Source organism: Tetranychus urticae, chromosome 1 (genome assembly GCF_039701765.1).
Source record: "Tetranychus urticae isolate SD_2017Ah chromosome 1, NJAU_TeUrti_SD_1.0, whole genome shotgun sequence".
Taxonomy (NCBI): domain Eukaryota; kingdom Metazoa; phylum Arthropoda; class Arachnida; order Trombidiformes; family Tetranychidae; genus Tetranychus; species Tetranychus urticae.
The window spans coordinates 9,023,264-9,041,253 of record NC_142958.1 but is presented as its reverse complement, the minus strand read 5'-3'; the positions used below and the strand labels follow the sequence as shown (position 1 = coordinate 9,041,253).

The following is a 17,990-nucleotide window of genomic DNA, read 5'->3' as shown; positions in this document are numbered from 1 at the left end:
AAAACCAGCAGTTTGAACTCGGCATGAACCCTAGATGGCATTACTAGCTTACTCTGCAAAATTCACAATTTCGTTTTTTTGAAAGCAAGCTTAAACGCTATTAATGATCTGTTGAAAATCGGTATATTTTATTTTGATTTGATTTTTTTTTGTTTACTATTGATACATCTTTAAAAGTATAAAATTCATCTGATAATATCTCGCATCAGTGTTAATCATGGTGAAACTTTTCTTGAAGCCCTTAGATGATGGCTCAAAGTCGGTTGAGATAGTGAAAGGGAAGACAGTCTTGGGAAGAGGACCATTGTTAAATGTATGGAATCTTATTTTTTCCCTATTCTTTTGTTTAATTCATGTTCTACTTTGTGACTCTTCTAATCACATTTAAACTCGAAAGGATTGACAATACTGATGGAACTGTCATTCCGGTCTATACCGGCCTTTTTGGTTTAACATTATGTGGACTTGTGTCTCTCTTTTCTCCTTTCTTTTCAGCTCTCTTTAATGCCTCCTTTCTTTTTCTCTCTCTCCTTCTCTTCACAGTGTGCTGATAAAAAAGTATCTCGAAACCATGCTATTCTTGAGTTTAAGGATTCTGGCGAACTATTTCTAACTTCCGTGAGTTGAAAATTAAGCATAAAATTAATAAACTATTCAGCACAATTTTAAGTGCGCTATTGCCATAACCCCCCAATAACTTTTTGCTATTTATCTTCCAGACCCATGTTAATCCTTGCTACTTCTCTACCGAATCCGATGAGACAGCCAAAGTCTTAAAACAAAATAAGACACAAAAATTGTCTCAGGGTGATATATTCAGCCTCTTACCTAATGGTTATAGATTTCAAGTAGAATTTAGTGACTCTGATGGTTCAGAAGCACAACCAAAAAATGACATTAAATCTGATAAAGAACCTGAGTCATGTAATGGTGACAGCGTTAAAGATTCATCAAAAGTATCTAATAATGCCGCATCTTCAGAAGTCAAAGTTGATGATGAGGATACGAAAGATACTGAAATAAAAAAATCAGATGAGAAACCTAGTGAAAAATCAAAAGGTTAGTGATTTTTGTTTTGAATCTATTAAACCTAATGTTTCTAATTATCTTAAATTGTTTTGCTTTTTAGGTAGTCGATCTAAAGTCGATAGTGAAGAGGAAGATGACGATGCTAAAGATGATGATTCTATAGAAGAGCCAAAAGAAAAAAAGTCAGCTAAGCCTGCTAAAAAAGAAAAGGAAACTAAAGCTAAAGAAGTTAAAGGTATTGATTTATAGTTGATATACGATTTGCAAAACCATTCACGACTTTTTTGTTTTATCTTCCAGGACGAAAAAAAGCCAAAGAAGAGAGTGAAGAGGAATCAAAATCTGAAGATGAAGGAGATGAAGAAGATGAGGAAGAAGAAGAGGAAGAAGAAGAAGAAGAAGAGCGTGAAACTAAAAAAGGTAGAGGTAGAGGTGCTGCTGCTAAAGGAAGGCCTCCTAGAATGGCTGTTCAACGTCACAAGTCGTCTAGAACAGTATCTTTAGATGATTATATTGTCAGCGATGATGATTTTATGGATGGTGAAAGCGAGGAAGAAACTAAGCCCAAGAAAAGAGGTAAAAGAAAGAGTGACGACTCTGGAAGTGACTGGGAGATGGAGCACAAAGGTAAAGGCTCTAAGCGAAGACTTGATTCAGAAAGTGAATCCGGTAGTGATTGGGAAAACGAGAAAAGATCAGATAGAAAAAAGAAGAAGGTAAGTTCGCACTGCTTTATTTACTTGTGTACAACTATTTTTCAAATTTTTATTTGTTTGTTTTTAGACTGTCAAACATTCCGTGAAGCCAACTCGACGATCAAACAGGGTTAAACCAGCTAAAAGAGGAGGAAGAAGAGCTCGGGATGATGATTCAGAAGAAGAGGAAGAAGAAGAAGACAATTATGAAGAAGAAGTAGAGAAAGAAAAAAGATCGCCTTGCAAGCAAGGTAAAGCTTGTGGACGTAGGAATCCATCCCATCGGAAAGAGTTTTCTCATCCTGATAACTCTGATTTTGAATCTGACGAGGAAGATGCTAAGCCAGTAAAGGAAAAATCTCAAAAACAGGATAAAAATTCTAAATCTCAAAAGAAACCCAAAAAAGTCGAGGATGAGGAGGAAGAAGAAGAAGAGGACGGAGAAGAAGAGGAAGAAGAAGAAGAAGAAGAAGAAGAAGTTAGAAAAAAACCAAGTCCACCATCTAAAAGAGGAAGACCTGCTGCTAAAGTAGCTGCTGGTAGGCCTAAACGAGAAGCAACTAAAAAGAGTAAGTTTGTTTAAATTGTTATTCATTTATTTTTTGTTCATTTTCATTCAAAATTATTTTTATTTTAAACAAACAGGTAAAAAAACATATGATGATGACGAAAGTGATGAAGAATTTTCAGAAGAAGAAGTAATGCCAAAGGCTAAAAAGAGGGGAGCATCTCGTCGAGCAAAAAGTGAATCCGAAAGTGATTACGAAGAAGATGATGACATCGATGAACTCAAACGAGAAGCAAAAGGATTTATGCGGAAAAAGGCCAAAGCGTAATCTAAATCTCCTTGAAGTGGTCCATTCCTTGTGGATACAATTTTCTAAGAAAATAATTCATTGTCACCTCTCATTCACTCATCTTTCCTTAATACCATTTCTTCATGTTATCTTCATGAAGTTTCCTAATTGCGCCGAACATGCTTCAACAAATATTATGGCTGCGGTCCCATTGCTAAAACATTACCTTTTTCATCTGCAAACCTTTAATTGGTTATAAACTTAATTCCTGTCATATCCATTTGTTTTTTTCTCGCAGAAGTATACATCTAAAATCCCATTTTTCCGTTGAAACAAGAGTAATGATATTTGCAAATTAGTGGTCAGATAATCTTAATCTTTTAATCAACTTTCATTCATATCTCAATCAACTTTTCTTGTATCTTCTTTTATAATCATTGGGAGACGTCTGTTCCTTCCAAGAAGCAATCTAATGTCCAGATGAACTCCCTGTGAAGTGACTACCTGTAAGAAGTAAAATATTGACATAAAATTCACCAAATTTCATTATTAATCGAAAAATTTAGTGTTTTTAATTGTTATTTTAGCAATTTCAAACTAACCTTTTTGTTCATTGAGTATAACTTATTGGTTATATCGCGAGCAACCATATAACTCAATGCATTTGAAAAATCAGTTTCTTTAATTAAATGGTATTCTAAATTACATCTCTCCCAAGAAATGTACCGACACGGGACAACAGCCATAATAGAAACATTCATTTTATCATCGGAATTGTGGCAATTAGATTCAAATTCAGGCGAATCCATAAATTCCAATGGTTCAATCGGATGTAAATATTTCCCATTTGAAATTACATTAGCTCTAGAGAAAAAAATCGGTCAAGATTGTTAATTCTTATAATTGTCTATGGTTAAATCACTTACCTTCCGGAAACCAGTAAACTTAATCTGTCGTTCTTGGTTAGTCCTTGAATTGAATAGGCCTCACCAGCCTCTAACCTATGAATCGAGGCCAAGTCATCTGATGACAATCGTTGAAAAGTAAGTTTTGATACTCCCATTGGAGCGAACATTCGGTTATAAACTCTTTCCAGTGATTTGGAGTAAAAGTTGACTTGTCTTAAAGTATAAAATAAGTGAATCAGATGTCCAATGTTTACAATTAACATGACAACGTTCCAAGTGAAAACCAGAGGCGAGCAAATTACTTTTATTGACCAATCACAATGCAGTATTAGACCAATAACCAAAGCACATCTTGAAATTAATGGACCACTTTCCAAAGGAAATTCAATGAAACCTAAAGCCAAGCAGATATTGGCTGAATGAAATATCCAAGAATCCATTTTAATTGAAGCAAATTAAATTTTATCACATATTTTGTTGAATACACTAAAGTTTGATCGATATTAACACTAAAAATTGTAAGATTTGATTTTTCAGATGATTTCATATTCAAATAGCTTAAGATTCTGCGGAGATGCATCGATCAATATCACTTTCATATAGTCCAAGAGCGAATCAATATCAGATCAGCAGAAACTGATTTCATCTAGTGAGCATCATAATTTAAGCAAGTTTGATTATAAATAAAGATTTGGCAATGATTTTTAAATTGTTTTAATTTGACAAAAAATATTAAACATTAATCTTGTATAAATGAAATTTAAATTCAGTCGAGGAATGATCAAAAAACAGATCTTTATCCATTAGCAAGATTTCAACCTCCCAATGCAAGTCTTTGTTAGAGTTGAGTGCTTTTTCAAATTGCGACAAAACATCAGTTTTTCGATCTGTGAAAAGAAATATCATTGATAATTTTAAACGATTTGACCTGTTGATTACATCGAGTAAATCAGAAATTATAATTGGGTCATAAACTAGATCAGAGCCAATAATAAGATTTGGTTTGATTGTATCCAAACACTTTGAGTCGTTTTCATCTTTCCAAAGAAATGGTAAAACTTTGCAATTGAAACATTTATTAATGTCAATATTACGTTGGATAAGTGATAGCACTTGAGGATCACAATCAGTGAAATAAAAGAAGCTTGGATTAATTAACTTGCTGATTGCAATTCCAGTCAAACCCACACCAGAACCAAGCTCCAGTATTGTTTTGTTTTCAAATAGATGTTGATGACTTAAAGCAAATGAAATGAATTGTTTCCCGGCTTCCCAGCAATGTAAACCAGTTGTTCCCTCTTCAACCAGACTATCGGTATCTTCAACGGTAATTACTTGTCCTTTGATTAAATAAGAAGTATAATTGATATCTTTCTCTTGATTATTTGCTATTAGGTTGGTATAATTTACGTAAATTGCTTCAGCTATTTCAATATTACGAGACTCAAGTAAAGCAATCAGCTTTTTCAAAAACAAAGATCGATACTTTAGACAGGCAGGAAATTTGATTGCAACTTCATGGAGAATAGTCAATTTCAATAACTTGACTTGATCACATTCCGATAAACCACCCTCGTTTAGATTAGAGTCCTATTTAAAAGATACAAATTAACTTTATTCACTTCATGGATAATTTACTCACAATTGAATCCAAAATTTTACTTATTGCAGCTCTGGATAGGTAAAGTTGAGTTATTTTATCGAAAGTTTCCATTGAGAAAAAAATGCACCAAAGTTATCTGTTAATATTCAAGAAAAAGTAATACAGATTTTTAATTTCTCCATTCAGATCAAACAAAAGCAACTTCCATTGGCAGAAATGAATAAGGACGCGGCAAATTTGACGGCATAACGTACAAAATAAAAAAGTGTTAAAAGGTCATCGTTTACACGTATTAATTTACCTTGGGGTTGGACAACTAAATCAATAATAAAATAACTTTAGCTAATAAATCAGTTGAGAAACGACAAAAGTAACAAGTGAAACAAATTTTGACTGAAGCTTGCGAATGAATCATCTGTCAGCTGTTAATGTGAAACAATCCACGTGAAGTGAATAGCTTTTGAGTGTTTGCCTTATGTAACTTTTAATGTAAATGTTATTTGTTAATGTTGATTCGTACTATTTGCGAGGATAAAAAAGTGTCTTTTTTTTATTTCAAGAATCAATTGACCAATTATACATTAAAGAAAGTGCAAATATTAATTTAAATAAAAACATTAAAATAAATTAAGCCTTTTTGTTTTTCATTGGACACAAAAATTCTTAATTATAAATAAGCGATGATTGGAGTATTGTATTAAACCTGAACAACTATTGGAAAAAATTAAATTTGATTTTAATTTAATGATAGCTCAGAAAAGGTTAAGTTGTTTAAGGTTCGTGTTAAGTATTGAAAATGACCTGTGGGTCCATCAATGATCCAAGTTAGGCACATAAACAATTTTGAATCAGTAAATAGATAGCAAATTTGCAAGACAATAGAGGCAAGTTAAGTTGCTGTAGTTTAAGGCTTTTCAAGGTATGATTAAGGTTATTGAATGAGATGAGATTTGGTTGATGTAATAATCGGAAAGCTGAAACGAGTAAGGTCAACAGCAATTAAAATTTAAAAATCTCTCAAACATAAATCCTGCTTTATGATCTATTGGGTTGACTTTATTTCATTATCGCTATCAAATTAACCATGGCAATGGAAACATTATTATTTCAAGGGCTTTTAATCGTTCGTTTTCCTTCTTTTTTCCCAAATTGTTCGCTCTATTGTCTTGTTTTTGGTGCTGCATGTTTTCCCCAAATTTAACGACAAACTCAGTGGACCCTGTAATCGGCGTAATTAGTGTAAACTCCTTGATTAGGGTTCTGATAGCGAGGATCTAAATTGAGCATTCCGTATGAACTGTTTGGATCAAAATCAAGTGTGGTTTCATCAGCAGCTGCTTCTAGATCAAAATTGTTTTCCTTTTCTTTGTTAACAACTGATCTTATTGACCTCTTTGACTTGTTCTTGGTTATTTTTGGTGCTGCTGTTGTTGTTGAAGTTGATGTTGACGGCTTAGCGGTTGTCGATGTGGATATTGTTGAAGGCGAAGTTAACATTGAATTAGGTATGGTTGGAGAAGGCATATTGATATCAAAATTTTCAGATCCACTGCCGGTTCCAAAGTCAAATTCATTGTTTCCATTATTGTTGCTACTTGCGAAGCCAAAATCATCGTTATTGTTGTTATTACCGCCTGTAAACAATATTAATAAAAAGCTCAGTAATCTTTCAAAATAATAATTATGATAATAATTGTCAATGAAAAACAAAAACTAACCTCCAAAACCAAAATCACCATCTCCTGAGTTACCACCAAAATTGAAATCACCGTTACCAGAGTTACCTTCGGAGAGTCCAGGGAAAGAGGAACCACCTGATCCACCGTTACCGCCAAAAATTGGAATAGGAAGAGCAGATCCACCTCCAGATGATCCACCGTTTCCAGCTAAATTAGCCAATTCACTTATTCCATCGCCTCCACCGCCACCACCACCAGTGGGTAAACCAAATTCACTTGGATTAAAGCCATTGTTAGCACCATTATTACCAGCACCAAGAGTGGGGATACCAGGGAAACCTTGTGGTGCTCCTCCACCGCCACCAGCCCCAATAGCAGGAATACCTGGGAATCCATTATTATTATTATTGTTGCCACCAAAGACCGGGAAAGGAGCGTTATTGTTGTTATTGTTATTACCACCAAAGCCGGGTAAATCGTTGTTAAAATCAAATGGTATTGGTGGTGGTGGAGGTGGAGGAGGAGCAGCGCCACCATAGCCTTGTGGATTTACCCCAAAGTTTTGATTATTTCCTCCTGGATAAGCTGATCCTGGTTGACCCTTTGAGAAATGGTTTAAATTGTTATTTTCAAGAAAAATTAAATTTGTTTCCTTCAATAAATTCAATGAATGTCAATATAAAATTGTAAGATGATTTAAAATGGATCATGAAATGTATAAACAATAAACAATGAGCCTGATAGAGGGTTAAGTAAGTAGCAAATGGTAATTAAAATAATGAAATATAATTTTGAACAGTCATGTGTGTTCATGTACGTGCAATGAGTTTATCACCAAAGGAGATGAAAACAGTTTGTTGAAAATGTCAACCCTTTTCACGAATCATTTAACCTCAGCCAGTTGTAAGTTGAATTTTGTTGAAACAACCTGTAAGCACTTAGAGTTGATCAATCAAGCTCATCATAATAATGAACTGATGAATATCATTTATTATTAACAGGTTCAAACCTTTTCATGCAAATTCAACATCAACTTTTTCTTGGCTTACAATTTACTTCAAATTACTAATTACTTTGGATATCATTTTGTCTCATCTTTTCAACACAACCGATTAACAGAAGCGTTCCCGGAAGGATGTCACTAAAACTGGGTTAGTGTCATTATTTGTAGCGCTTATTGATAAACCGTTTTTAAAGTTGATCACCAATTGAGAAGCAATGTGTTTATCAACATTTGTCTGGTTAATAAACTGGTCAGTGATGATTTTTAAAGGCAATAAATAGTCGTTTTTTAATTGATTCAAACCAATCAAATTGACAAGAGTAACAATTGAAGAGATTGACACAAAATTAACATTATCAAAATGGACAGAAAATGACAATTAAAAACCGAAGAAAATATTTCAATATAATTTGGTTAAATCAACAACTCGCTTCACCAGGAGTTTTAACCTGTAAACTACGAAGTGAGGCAGCTTTGGATGGATCTAAATTTTGATAGCTAATTGAATCTTTGAGTGAAACTGAAAAAGAGCGATTCATAAGGTTAACTCGCAGGTAAAGGAAAACGGCAATCAAAGAGGAAACAATCAACATTAAACCAATAATGACAATTGAAAGAGTAAGGACAACTCCAGATACACAATAACGATTAGAATTATCAATTGAAATTAATGATGTTGATGAAGAAGCATCTGATCCAAAAATGTCTAGAGTTTCAGTTTGATCGGTTGTTGCTGAAAAATCAAATGAAATGTCACCAGGAGCAACAACTCGGATAGTTTTTGTTGTACTAATGTCGGTTGAATTGTTGATTGATCTTCTGGTTCGGAAGCGAGGATACAATGGATGAGATGCCAGTGTTTTCGGATGAATAAAGGTTGCTGCAGGCAAAGGCCAGGTTCGATTGAGATCATCAAAATGAGGCGATTGACTGGCAACCAAAACACGAGGTACAGCACCAGCATTGGCCAGAGAAGGACCAGTGTATTTACCATTGCCATTGACCAAGTTGACTGGAGTTGACTGTTGCTTACCAATGGGACCATTACCGGCAGGTTGTCTGTTGCCTGCAAGATCAACTGCTGTTGCTGCTGGTCGAGTCTCTTCACCTTCATCGGGATGAAAGGTTGGCTCTGAACCAGTCTCGGAGCAACTTGTGGGTGGACATGATTCACGGCAAACTTGAATGACACATTGAAAGTGAACATTGACGGAATCGGGAAACTTAAAGGCTCGGAAATAGGCATAAGAAGCAACTGATGCCGAGTAACCAAAGTTTTTAATCTTTTTAAATTTGGACATTATTCGTGGTCGAGTGATGCAACCATATTCATCTACCAGTTGGATGGGTCGGTGATGGCCATCATGGGCTACACAGTTGCGAACCAACATGTCAAATTTACCATCATCGTCTTTAATTGCCAAAACCATTGTCATTGTTTGACCTATCTTGACTAAGCCAGTGGCCTCACTATTGAATGGTCCTTTGCCTGCTTGAATTTGCATCCAACATTGAATGTTATCACCGAGGAAGTTGGTTGTTACTGCATCCATCATTTCAACATTCAATGATTTAAATGAAACTGTCTTTTCGTAAAAGTCATACCAAGTGCACCGTAAACGACGAGCTTGATCCCAAACCTCTTGCACTTGGGGATCGTGTTGAATGATGATTGTTGACTCGGTGAATAACCAAGGTTTAGATGAACCTCGAGAACCTTGGGCTTCATCTGAACCCACCATTCCACAGGCATCAAGTCTCAGGTCAAAGCTAATCTCTGATCGTCCAGTTGAAGCTGGAGTATGAACACACTTAGGATCATTGTAATGTCCCTTTGAAAATATGACACCATAAAAAGGTCTATCAAAGTCAACCTTAACTGACATTGAATTTTTCTCACAGCGAACATGGATTCCTTTTATTAATGGCACATCGGGACGCTCCAAAGGCCAGGGACCTTCATTTGAACGTGGTTGGTTTGGTCCATGATTAGGAGGCGATGAAGGTCCATCTTTACTCTCATCATCATACGATTCACCTTTACCATAATAAGATGGATTTGAAGATGACTTAGGCTTAGGCAAGTAAGCAGGTGAACGAATCTCTGGATCATTTGCTTCCTCTTCTTGTAAATCAGTTTTACTGTCAATCTCTTTACACTGACCATTCTAAATTGATATGGAATGCCAATCAGTTAATTTGAACAATTCTGAACCCTGTTTAAACCGACACCAGTCAATATTGATCTTACCTTGAATAAGAGCACAATCAATGTACAATGGAAAAGTTGATTGAAACGTTTAACATTCATTTTGCCTTCTTCAACTGTTTAACCAAATCACAAATATCAATCAATGTAAAAGTTAATCCAATTGCAAATAACAAAATTGTACAAAAAATGGCTTTAAATTACTTTCATGGAAAAATAAATAACATGATAAAATGATGAATTTATCCAATTTGTTGAACAATATTCACAGTTAAACAGTAAACAATGAATCTGATTAATTTCAGTTGAACCAAAGTAAACAAATGATGAGCAAAGGATGAATTTAACAAACAATTTGGTTGTTTAACAAACAAAATGAATTGTGAGAAGAATCAGTTTCTAAATAATAACTGTTTACTAATTTTGATTAACAGTTAAACCCTTTGGATGTTAACCGTTAACAAGATGAAGATGAGCTGAATAAAGGCAGTAGGAGGAGGAGGAGGAGGTAAAGGTGATAGTGGGGTTATTCGTGTTTTTTGGTGTTTTTTGGTGGTGATCAAGGTGAAACAAGAAGACCTGATTTTGATTATGGAAATGCTTGCAAAATGTATTGATAATAAGTTTCACACAAAAAGTCAGTAAACAGGAAAATTGTAGCGTCTCAATGATTTAACCAGGACTTCAGAGGAATAATGGTGATCATGATAGATGATGATAATGGTGTTTGTCATCATTGATGATCATCAATGATTCAGTTAAACGTACCTTTCACCTGATTCATTTTCAACCTTTTTTTTCTGACTCTACATAATTTAAGGTAAAACTTATTAGGTGATTTGAATTGTGTTGAATGTTGATACAAGGGTGAAGATGAACAAGATGCTTATGATGATAATGACACGCTTATTTCCGTGTCATTCGTGCTACAAATTTTGACTTTTAAATGTAAATATGATTGATTTTTTTCTCTCTTCCCTTCATACTTTAACTGATTGTTATCCACAAACCGTTAAGTTTGACTTGATTTGCTCACAATGTTAACCGTTAATTGAAAACTCTAGTGGCATACATTTTATCATCTAATGAGTTTAAATTAATCCAATGAAACAAGTTCAAAGTTTCACCAAATTGGTCAGTTTCGACGAGTAAACTGTTTTTCTTGAAATCTAAAACTCTGACTTCATGTAACTTGGAGTTCGTATGAAGTGCAAAAGTCTATTTTACGATCAAAGTTAATTTAGTCAAAGACTTGAGACTCAAGTCTTGAGTTTGAGCATTATTAATGTCTTGATGTCATCTGAAGTTATCCAATTCATCTTGATATTTGAAACAATCAATTGGTGAGTTTGGTATAAAGATATTGATGCTTAATTGGTATTGTTTCATTGTCTAGATTAATGTTTCTCATCGATTGAACGTTACACTAATTCAAATAATTGTTGGAACGAGATTGGAGATTATACACTTTTTTTATTCAAACCTGACAATTATCATGCTATTCATGTAATATTTATATTGAACCTGCATTTACTGATCACTTGATTGGTTAGTGTTTAGTCTTAAAAAGATGTATCACTAATTCAAGATGATTGGACTAATTGCAAACAATTAACTTGGACTGTCTTCTTGTTCGCTTTGCTTCACTTAACTGTTAAATCATCTAATGTACTAAATCACTCTCATCTTGAATTAACATATCATCTTCAGTTCCATTCATATTGCATCAATATTTTTAATCATTAATCAATAGCAAGGTTAACTTTTTCAGCAACATTGAGTTGATATTACAACTAAATCTTGATTTAGTTTTAGATAAACTTTGATTATTTTTTGAAAATGTAATCCAATTGCTGATTATTGCACATAATCAGATTACTTAAAGCTTGACGATTGATTTTACGATTATAATGTGACCGGAAAAAGAGAAACAAGGTCAACAATTAATCACAATCATAATACAAGAAACAATCTAATTAGAAACATTATTAAAATTAAAAGTTGACCTTCCATTTAATTGCAATCAATACGGAAACTGATCGGTTGGACTGAAATAGTCGCACCTGAAAAACCTAAGAAAATTTAACTGTTCATTTCGATAGAATCAAAATTTCTATTATAATTAAAATCCATTTCAATTAAAATATTGAAACCTAAATATCTGAACAAAATCTAGAAATGAATAAAAATTGCCACTAAAATTGAGTCAATGAGATCGATCCAAAAATCATCTTACACTTGACATTGATTATCATTTGATACTTACTTGAAATCCTCCTGGATTGGGTTGTCCATTTGGTTGGCCATTTGGTTGTCCAGTGGGTTCACCATTAGGATAATTATAAGTGTAACTATAAGGCTGTATTCCAGTGTTATAGCCATATGAATAGGGACGAATTCCTTGGTTAAATGAATAAGTTTGAGGTGCATTTGCACCTTGTCCTTGGTTATTGTGATTATTGGCATTTCCAGAGTTACTATTGGGATCACTGTTTTGACAGTAAACACAGCATATTAACAAACTAGATATGGCAACAAGTAAAGATCCCGACTTAATGAGAATCATGATGACCAGAAGATAATTTAATGGTCAACTGATAAAGAGGTTAAAATTAATCCAAACAAAGGCAAATGTCTTAAAACAAAAGGTTGACAAAGAAAAAAGTAAATTATCAAAGAACCAGAAAAACACCAGAAAAAAACTGCAAGATGCACAAAACGTTAAAAGGTATACCAGATGTTGGGTTAAGTTGCGATAGCTGATAAGACAATAAAAATGGTTAATGTTTAATGATGATATTGCTGTTATATACAAGTAAATAGTTTCCGGTGTAATACCTAAACTCACTCAGAACACTTTCACTGAATTTTATAAGAAATTTACTTTCAGATAACAAAAAAAAAGCAGAAACAATATCGTCAACCTTGACTCAGCAACAGACCGTAACCCTTAACTTGCAGTAAAGTGAAGAAGCAAGTAGAGAGAGAGAAAGAGTGGGATAGCCGGGTCTTTACTTTCCCTCTTTTTTACTTTTTTTGGGTCTTTTTCAATTCTAATCCAACACCCACTTTGCCACCCCAAAGTAGGCAACTCATGTTTCCCTGATAGTCAACATTGTTGACAAAATTCTGGTTAAGTCCCGAAATTTCATCAAATGTGATTCATATTTTTGTTGCTTTCAATAACCCTGAGCTTTTTTTGTTTACTTCTGACTTTTCTTGCGTCTTCAGCTTCATGATTAACTGAATACAAATTTCATTATGTTTGGTGATTGCTTTTCGGGTAAAATGTTGAATTTAACACCGGAACTTACCAAAGCGAGGACATTTCGTGTAAAGTCTTATTCATTTCCTTTACAACTCATACCAGAATCTTAACTGATTTTTCTCGTTTTACAAAACTCTATTGAAACTCATGCCAATACACCATTGACAATCAATGTTAGTCATTGATAATTGCCTCTAGGTCATCAAAATGTCGTGTAAACTGAGAAAAGGGAAAATTTCATTTCGCTTGAATGTAAAAAGGTTTACTGAATTTTCCATTGCTTTTTGTTTGTGAAAGTGAAATAAAATTGAAATATTTTTCAGACAATTTGTTAACCTTTATTTAATGAGATTGCAATAATTAAATGAATATTAGCAGCTCTTAACGAACCTATAAGTTAATGATTTGAATTGGGTGAAGATGGATGGAGTTTAAATGTTGATGAAGATTAAATTAGTTAGTTATCTTTCATTTAATAACATTAATTATTATTGATGGATTTGGTTACTCCAATCATTTCATCAATTTCTTTCATTCTTTTCTCATAATCGGCGTCTTCTTCATCAGATCGACCCGGTTCAGAGAGAGTTTCCTGTGAATCAGATGCTTGAGACTCGTGGCCTTCTTCAATCTCAGAGAGGCGAGCAGCTTCATCACGAGCAGCAGTTTCAATTACTTCAGCATCTCGACATTCAGATTCTAACTTTTCAAATTCCATCAATGAGTTTACAGATAAATTGTCATCACCTTGACTTCCCCTACCAATGACAAGTTTATTTCCCACCGAACCAAATGAACCAATTGAATCAGATGAACCATGATGAGCAGGTTTACTAACTGTTCCCGTCTTGGCTGCTATCACTTCAGCTTCGAGTTTCTCAAATTCTTGCAGTGATGAGCCAGTCGATGAACCTTCATGAGCCTCAACAACAGTACCAATGTGTCCAGGAGCAATTGATGAAACAGGAATTGGTTTCGATCTATCAAAAGCTAAGGTGCGAAAATCTTCGTGTGCAGAACCATTATTCTGATTAAATTTGGATGAATTAAGGATAAAACCAATTTCGTCTTCTTCTTCGATTCGACCCAATTCACTCGCAATGCCGGTCATTCCCTCAATGGGATTCATTGAAGACGATCCATTGCCCATGATGAGACCGGTCGATGAAGATGAAGGCGAAATGCTTGCAAGTTGAGGAGGAACATTGAAATTATCAGTAGACGAAGGGGTCATCATCATGCACATGTCTGTATCATCGGAACATGGAGATTTTTCTTCCCATGTTTCATAAGTTCCAATGGATGAAACGGCATTTGAACCAAAATCGTTTGGTGGTATTGGTGATAAAGGCCTGGTTCCATCGCCTTCAGAGTAAAGTTGAGTTTCATCGCTTCTCATTGTAAGCGTTTCACCAACTGTACCCGATCCTTGGCATGGTATTTCAGGGCTTAAATCATAAGATAACTGGTGTCGAGCCTGTTCAGACAAGATGGACGAAGCAACTGAACTTTGAGATATTAATGGTGTATCAGTTGCTGCTGCTTCCGAAGGTATTTCATTGATGTCGTTGACGGATGACAATGATCCACCAAGAGTTTCCCGACCACCTTCAGGTAATCGTAGACCGGGTGAAAACTCACCAAGAGAAGAACGATCAATATCGTACCTTTCAAAGTCAGATATTTCATTAGCATCTGAACCAGAAACAAGGCAAGCCATTTCGGGTGAAGATGAAGTAACCAAAGTTGTGGTTGTGGTCGTTATAACCTGATCTTTCAATGAACAGTGGCCCTGTCCTTGGCTCTCAAGTGAAGACATGGCATCACCAGTGCCAAGATTATCACTACATTGTCCAAGAGCTTCAAAGCTGTTGATGGAATCAGTTAAACCCGAAATGGGCCCACCATTAACACCAATCCTATCCGACATTTGACCTCCACCGGTTGAACTGTCAAATGAATTGTTTCCTATTCCAACAGCAGTTCCAAGACTGGATGACAACCATGTTACAGAAGCATCTGAAATTGATTGTTGTTCACCGTCATCATTACCACTTGCTTGAGATGCTCCTGATTTAGTTGTTGTGGTTGTGGTCGATGTTAACAATGACATTGTCTTTGCTGTTGTCTCAATGGGTTCAAGAGGTAAACCTGGAACCGCTGAAACTTTCTCACCCAACATCTTTTCTGGTGTCTCTTCGAGTAAATCAGTCATCTGTTCATTTGTTATTGGAATTATCTCAAATGGACTCGATGAACTGGAATGATCGGGTCTCTCGATCAACTCCCAATTACAGCTACCAGCCATAAAGGGAATCTCGATGCCACTTCGAATAACATCTTCCGGTATTTCAGATTCATAAGGCTCTTTAACTTGTGAAGAGGTTAAATCATAATTGACCGGAGTTGATGATCCATCGTCTTCATCTTCATCATAATCTTCTTTAGGATCATTCTGATCCAATTGGACACCCTCAATGATTCTCACTTCTGGAACAAAATCTTCTTGTGGAACAGGAGTTCGACTTTCATCGGCAAAATTTCCAGTAATCAAGGTTTCACTCGTCTCAGAATCGGTGTAATTAAATGAATGATCCGAATCAACCGAAATTGTTGATTCACGGGAAGATTTAGCTGTTACATATGAATTGGATTCTCCTGAAGTGGTTGCCTGATGAGCGCTAATGTAACTCGAACTTTCCTGGGAAGTTGCAGCCGTTTCATACTCAGAACCAGAAGGTCCAGTCAATGAGCTACCCTGACCATGGCTAAAATTGGGAACTAAATGGTCAAAATCAGATGATGTTGGTCTAGAGCTTCCAGGAGAACGAGATGATTCAGATAAACAAGACACGAATTTTCTATCACTTGATGTTGGAGTCGAAGATAAACTTGCTCCAGTTAAATTGGCCAACCTTTCTGAATCGGTTGAGAATCGTTGCTCTTTACCCAAACTGGACCCAAGACCCAATTCATCATTACTCTGACTTTTGGGTTTAACTCTCATTTTAACAATCGACTCTTCCTCAGTAAATTCATCAGTCTTAATTATCGTCTCAGATCTTGTCTTTTCTTCGGTTGTTTTAATTTCAGTTATCAAATATTCTTGGCCATTTGAATCGACAATTATCTCGGATGTTTCCTCCTTTTCAACACGAACCTTTTCCGAACTAATTGAATCTTGAATCACTTTAGTACCAAACAATTGCTCAGAGTCAACCTTTTGGTCTATCGATTCATTTTTAACTGGCTGTTCCTCAGTCGACTGTTCATCCGACAATTCAACCAAATCTTCATCTGAAATCTCAACCGATTCCGTTAAACCCTGTGATTGAATCGTCTCCTTGACTTTACCCACAATTTGATTGGCCAACACTCGAGCTTCCCTTTTCAATTCACTCGAATCGGTTGATTCACTTTTCTCCGTTTCTCCAACCTCTTCATTAATCCTTTCCTCAAGACGAATCTTCATTCCATTTGAAGTCATCTCACTGACCTCATCCGACATTTCAATTGAATGTTGATGAATAGTCGTTTCCCAGACGACAACATTTTCCTCAATCTCACTGGCTGAATGAAGTCGAGAAGAACCATGAACAATTGTCGACAATTTATCATCACTTTCAGTCGATTCCAATTTAGCTTGAGACGAACCAACAAAAACATCATCAACATCTGAAACAGCAATTTGTTTCTCCTTAAAACCCATTAAATTATCTTGATTAACATCAGTTGACTCTTGGTAATGTTCAACTCGCTCACTATCCAATTGTCTCATAACTTCATCTTCACCCTGAAGAGTCTCCGAGTAAACCTCTGAATCTGGACTAACCAATGAATTTCTCACTGGTTCAGTTTCATCTCGAATAATCTCAAATGGACTGACTGCACCATCATTAAGCTCTTCCCGAGCATCAATGGCATCAGCACCTTCAAAGGCACTATTGACAAAAGCCATTGATCCTTCAACCTGAATAGGCACATCATCGGCCAAATCAACCAATTCAGGTTTATCCGTGGATTCTGTAGCTGTTGCCATGTTGACAACTTCCTCTGTCGGTGAAACACCAACCTTAACCTGAACTTCCGGAGTTAAATAATCAGGAAAATCGATAACTGGTGATATAACCTGTTCCATTGTGGCAGTGTCAACTATTTCCGGCGGAGAGGGTTTAGTTAATGGTGATACACGATCAACATCAATATTCAAATTATCTGGTTCACGAGGAGATAAATTTCCGGTTAAACCGTCAACAGTTTCAGGCTTTGTTAACAAGGGTAATCTATTAGTTGATTCAACACTTTCCATCGATTCAACTGCAGTTAATTGTGACGTGCAAACCTTACTGTATTCACGTGCATCTGTTAGTTTAGGTAATCATTGAAACAATTGGGTTAGTACTGAAATAATAGTTAAAGGTTTAGACATTTTTTTTGGTGGAAACAAAAGGTTTCTTTAGGTTAGGTTATTGTTTCTTGTGTTGCTTTGTAAATCATTTCAACAATCTGTTAACATGCTCAACCAGACAATCAACTCCAATCAAACTCAACATTTAATTCAACAGCAAATTAATCACCTATGATGAAAAATTAAGAGAACAATTAGAGATTGAGATTCAATTTCTTTTCTTTTTCAATAGCAATCTTTAAAATTGAAGCAAAAAATTTCAACTAAAAAGGCTGACAAGACTAAAACAATCAAGATTCAATCGAGTTCAGCCAAATTGATTAGCAATTGAAATGATTGTCTCCTAATTTTTCACCACACTTTAACCAACAAATTAATAAATTGAGTTACA

At 35.2% G+C, this 17,990-nt stretch overlaps 6 protein-coding genes across 23 annotated transcripts in view; 1 reads left to right on the top strand and 5 right to left on the bottom strand.

Moving 5' to 3' along the window:
* The first annotated feature begins 76 nt into the window (after window positions 1–76).
* On the top strand, window positions 77–3,082 carry LOC107365484 (uncharacterized). The gene is made up of 7 exons (XM_015933001.3): window positions 77–313; window positions 544–618; window positions 720–1,059; window positions 1,130–1,264; window positions 1,330–1,745; window positions 1,813–2,293; window positions 2,370–3,082. The coding sequence occupies exons 1-7, from the start codon at window positions 218–220 to the stop codon at window positions 2,558–2,560; spliced, it is 1,734 nt and encodes a 577-aa protein (XP_015788487.2). The 5' UTR covers window positions 77–217; the 3' UTR covers window positions 2,561–3,082.
* On the bottom strand, window positions 2,823–3,993 carry LOC107365490 (popeye domain-containing protein 1-like). The gene is made up of 3 exons (XM_015933007.3): window positions 3,448–3,993; window positions 3,124–3,385; window positions 2,823–3,025 (listed from the first exon to the last, which is right to left on the bottom strand). The coding sequence occupies exons 1-3, from the start codon at window positions 3,867–3,869 to the stop codon at window positions 2,924–2,926; spliced, it is 786 nt and encodes a 261-aa protein (XP_015788493.2). The 5' UTR covers window positions 3,870–3,993; the 3' UTR covers window positions 2,823–2,923.
* A 134-nt stretch (window positions 3,994–4,127) lies between these two features.
* On the bottom strand, window positions 4,128–5,483 carry LOC107365612 (protein-lysine N-methyltransferase EEF2KMT). Its single transcript, XM_015933145.3, has 3 exons — window positions 5,334–5,483; window positions 5,072–5,168; window positions 4,128–5,019 (listed from the first exon to the last, which is right to left on the bottom strand). Exons 2-3 carry the CDS (start codon window positions 5,141–5,143, stop codon window positions 4,162–4,164), a joined length of 930 nt encoding a protein of 309 aa, XP_015788631.2. The 5' UTR covers window positions 5,144–5,168; window positions 5,334–5,483; the 3' UTR covers window positions 4,128–4,161.
* A 71-nt stretch (window positions 5,484–5,554) lies between these two features.
* LOC107365611 (uncharacterized) lies at window positions 5,555–12,756 on the bottom strand. Its single transcript, XM_015933143.3, has 3 exons — window positions 12,190–12,756; window positions 6,751–7,312; window positions 5,555–6,666 (listed from the first exon to the last, which is right to left on the bottom strand). The coding sequence occupies exons 1-3, from the start codon at window positions 12,487–12,489 to the stop codon at window positions 6,242–6,244; spliced, it is 1,287 nt and encodes a 428-aa protein (XP_015788629.2). The 5' UTR covers window positions 12,490–12,756; the 3' UTR covers window positions 5,555–6,241.
* On the bottom strand, window positions 7,976–11,028 carry LOC107365610 (uncharacterized). Its single transcript, XM_015933142.3, has 2 exons — window positions 9,966–11,028; window positions 7,976–9,882 (listed from the first exon to the last, which is right to left on the bottom strand). Exons 1-2 carry the CDS (start codon window positions 10,023–10,025, stop codon window positions 8,134–8,136), a joined length of 1,809 nt encoding a protein of 602 aa, XP_015788628.2. The 5' UTR covers window positions 10,026–11,028; the 3' UTR covers window positions 7,976–8,133.
* A 750-nt stretch (window positions 12,757–13,506) lies between the features above and the next one.
* Window positions 13,507–17,990, bottom strand: part of LOC107365449 (uncharacterized) — a 46,099-nt gene continuing 41,615 nt past the window's right edge. For all 18 annotated transcript variants that reach the window (XM_025161509.2, XM_025161510.2, XM_025161512.2 and 15 more), the window contains one exon: window positions 13,507–17,553. In XM_025161509.2, coding sequence (XP_025017277.2) covers window positions 13,673–17,553 — 3,881 coding nt within the window. In that variant the 3' untranslated portion in view covers window positions 13,507–13,672. The remainder of the gene's footprint in view (window positions 17,554–17,990) is intronic.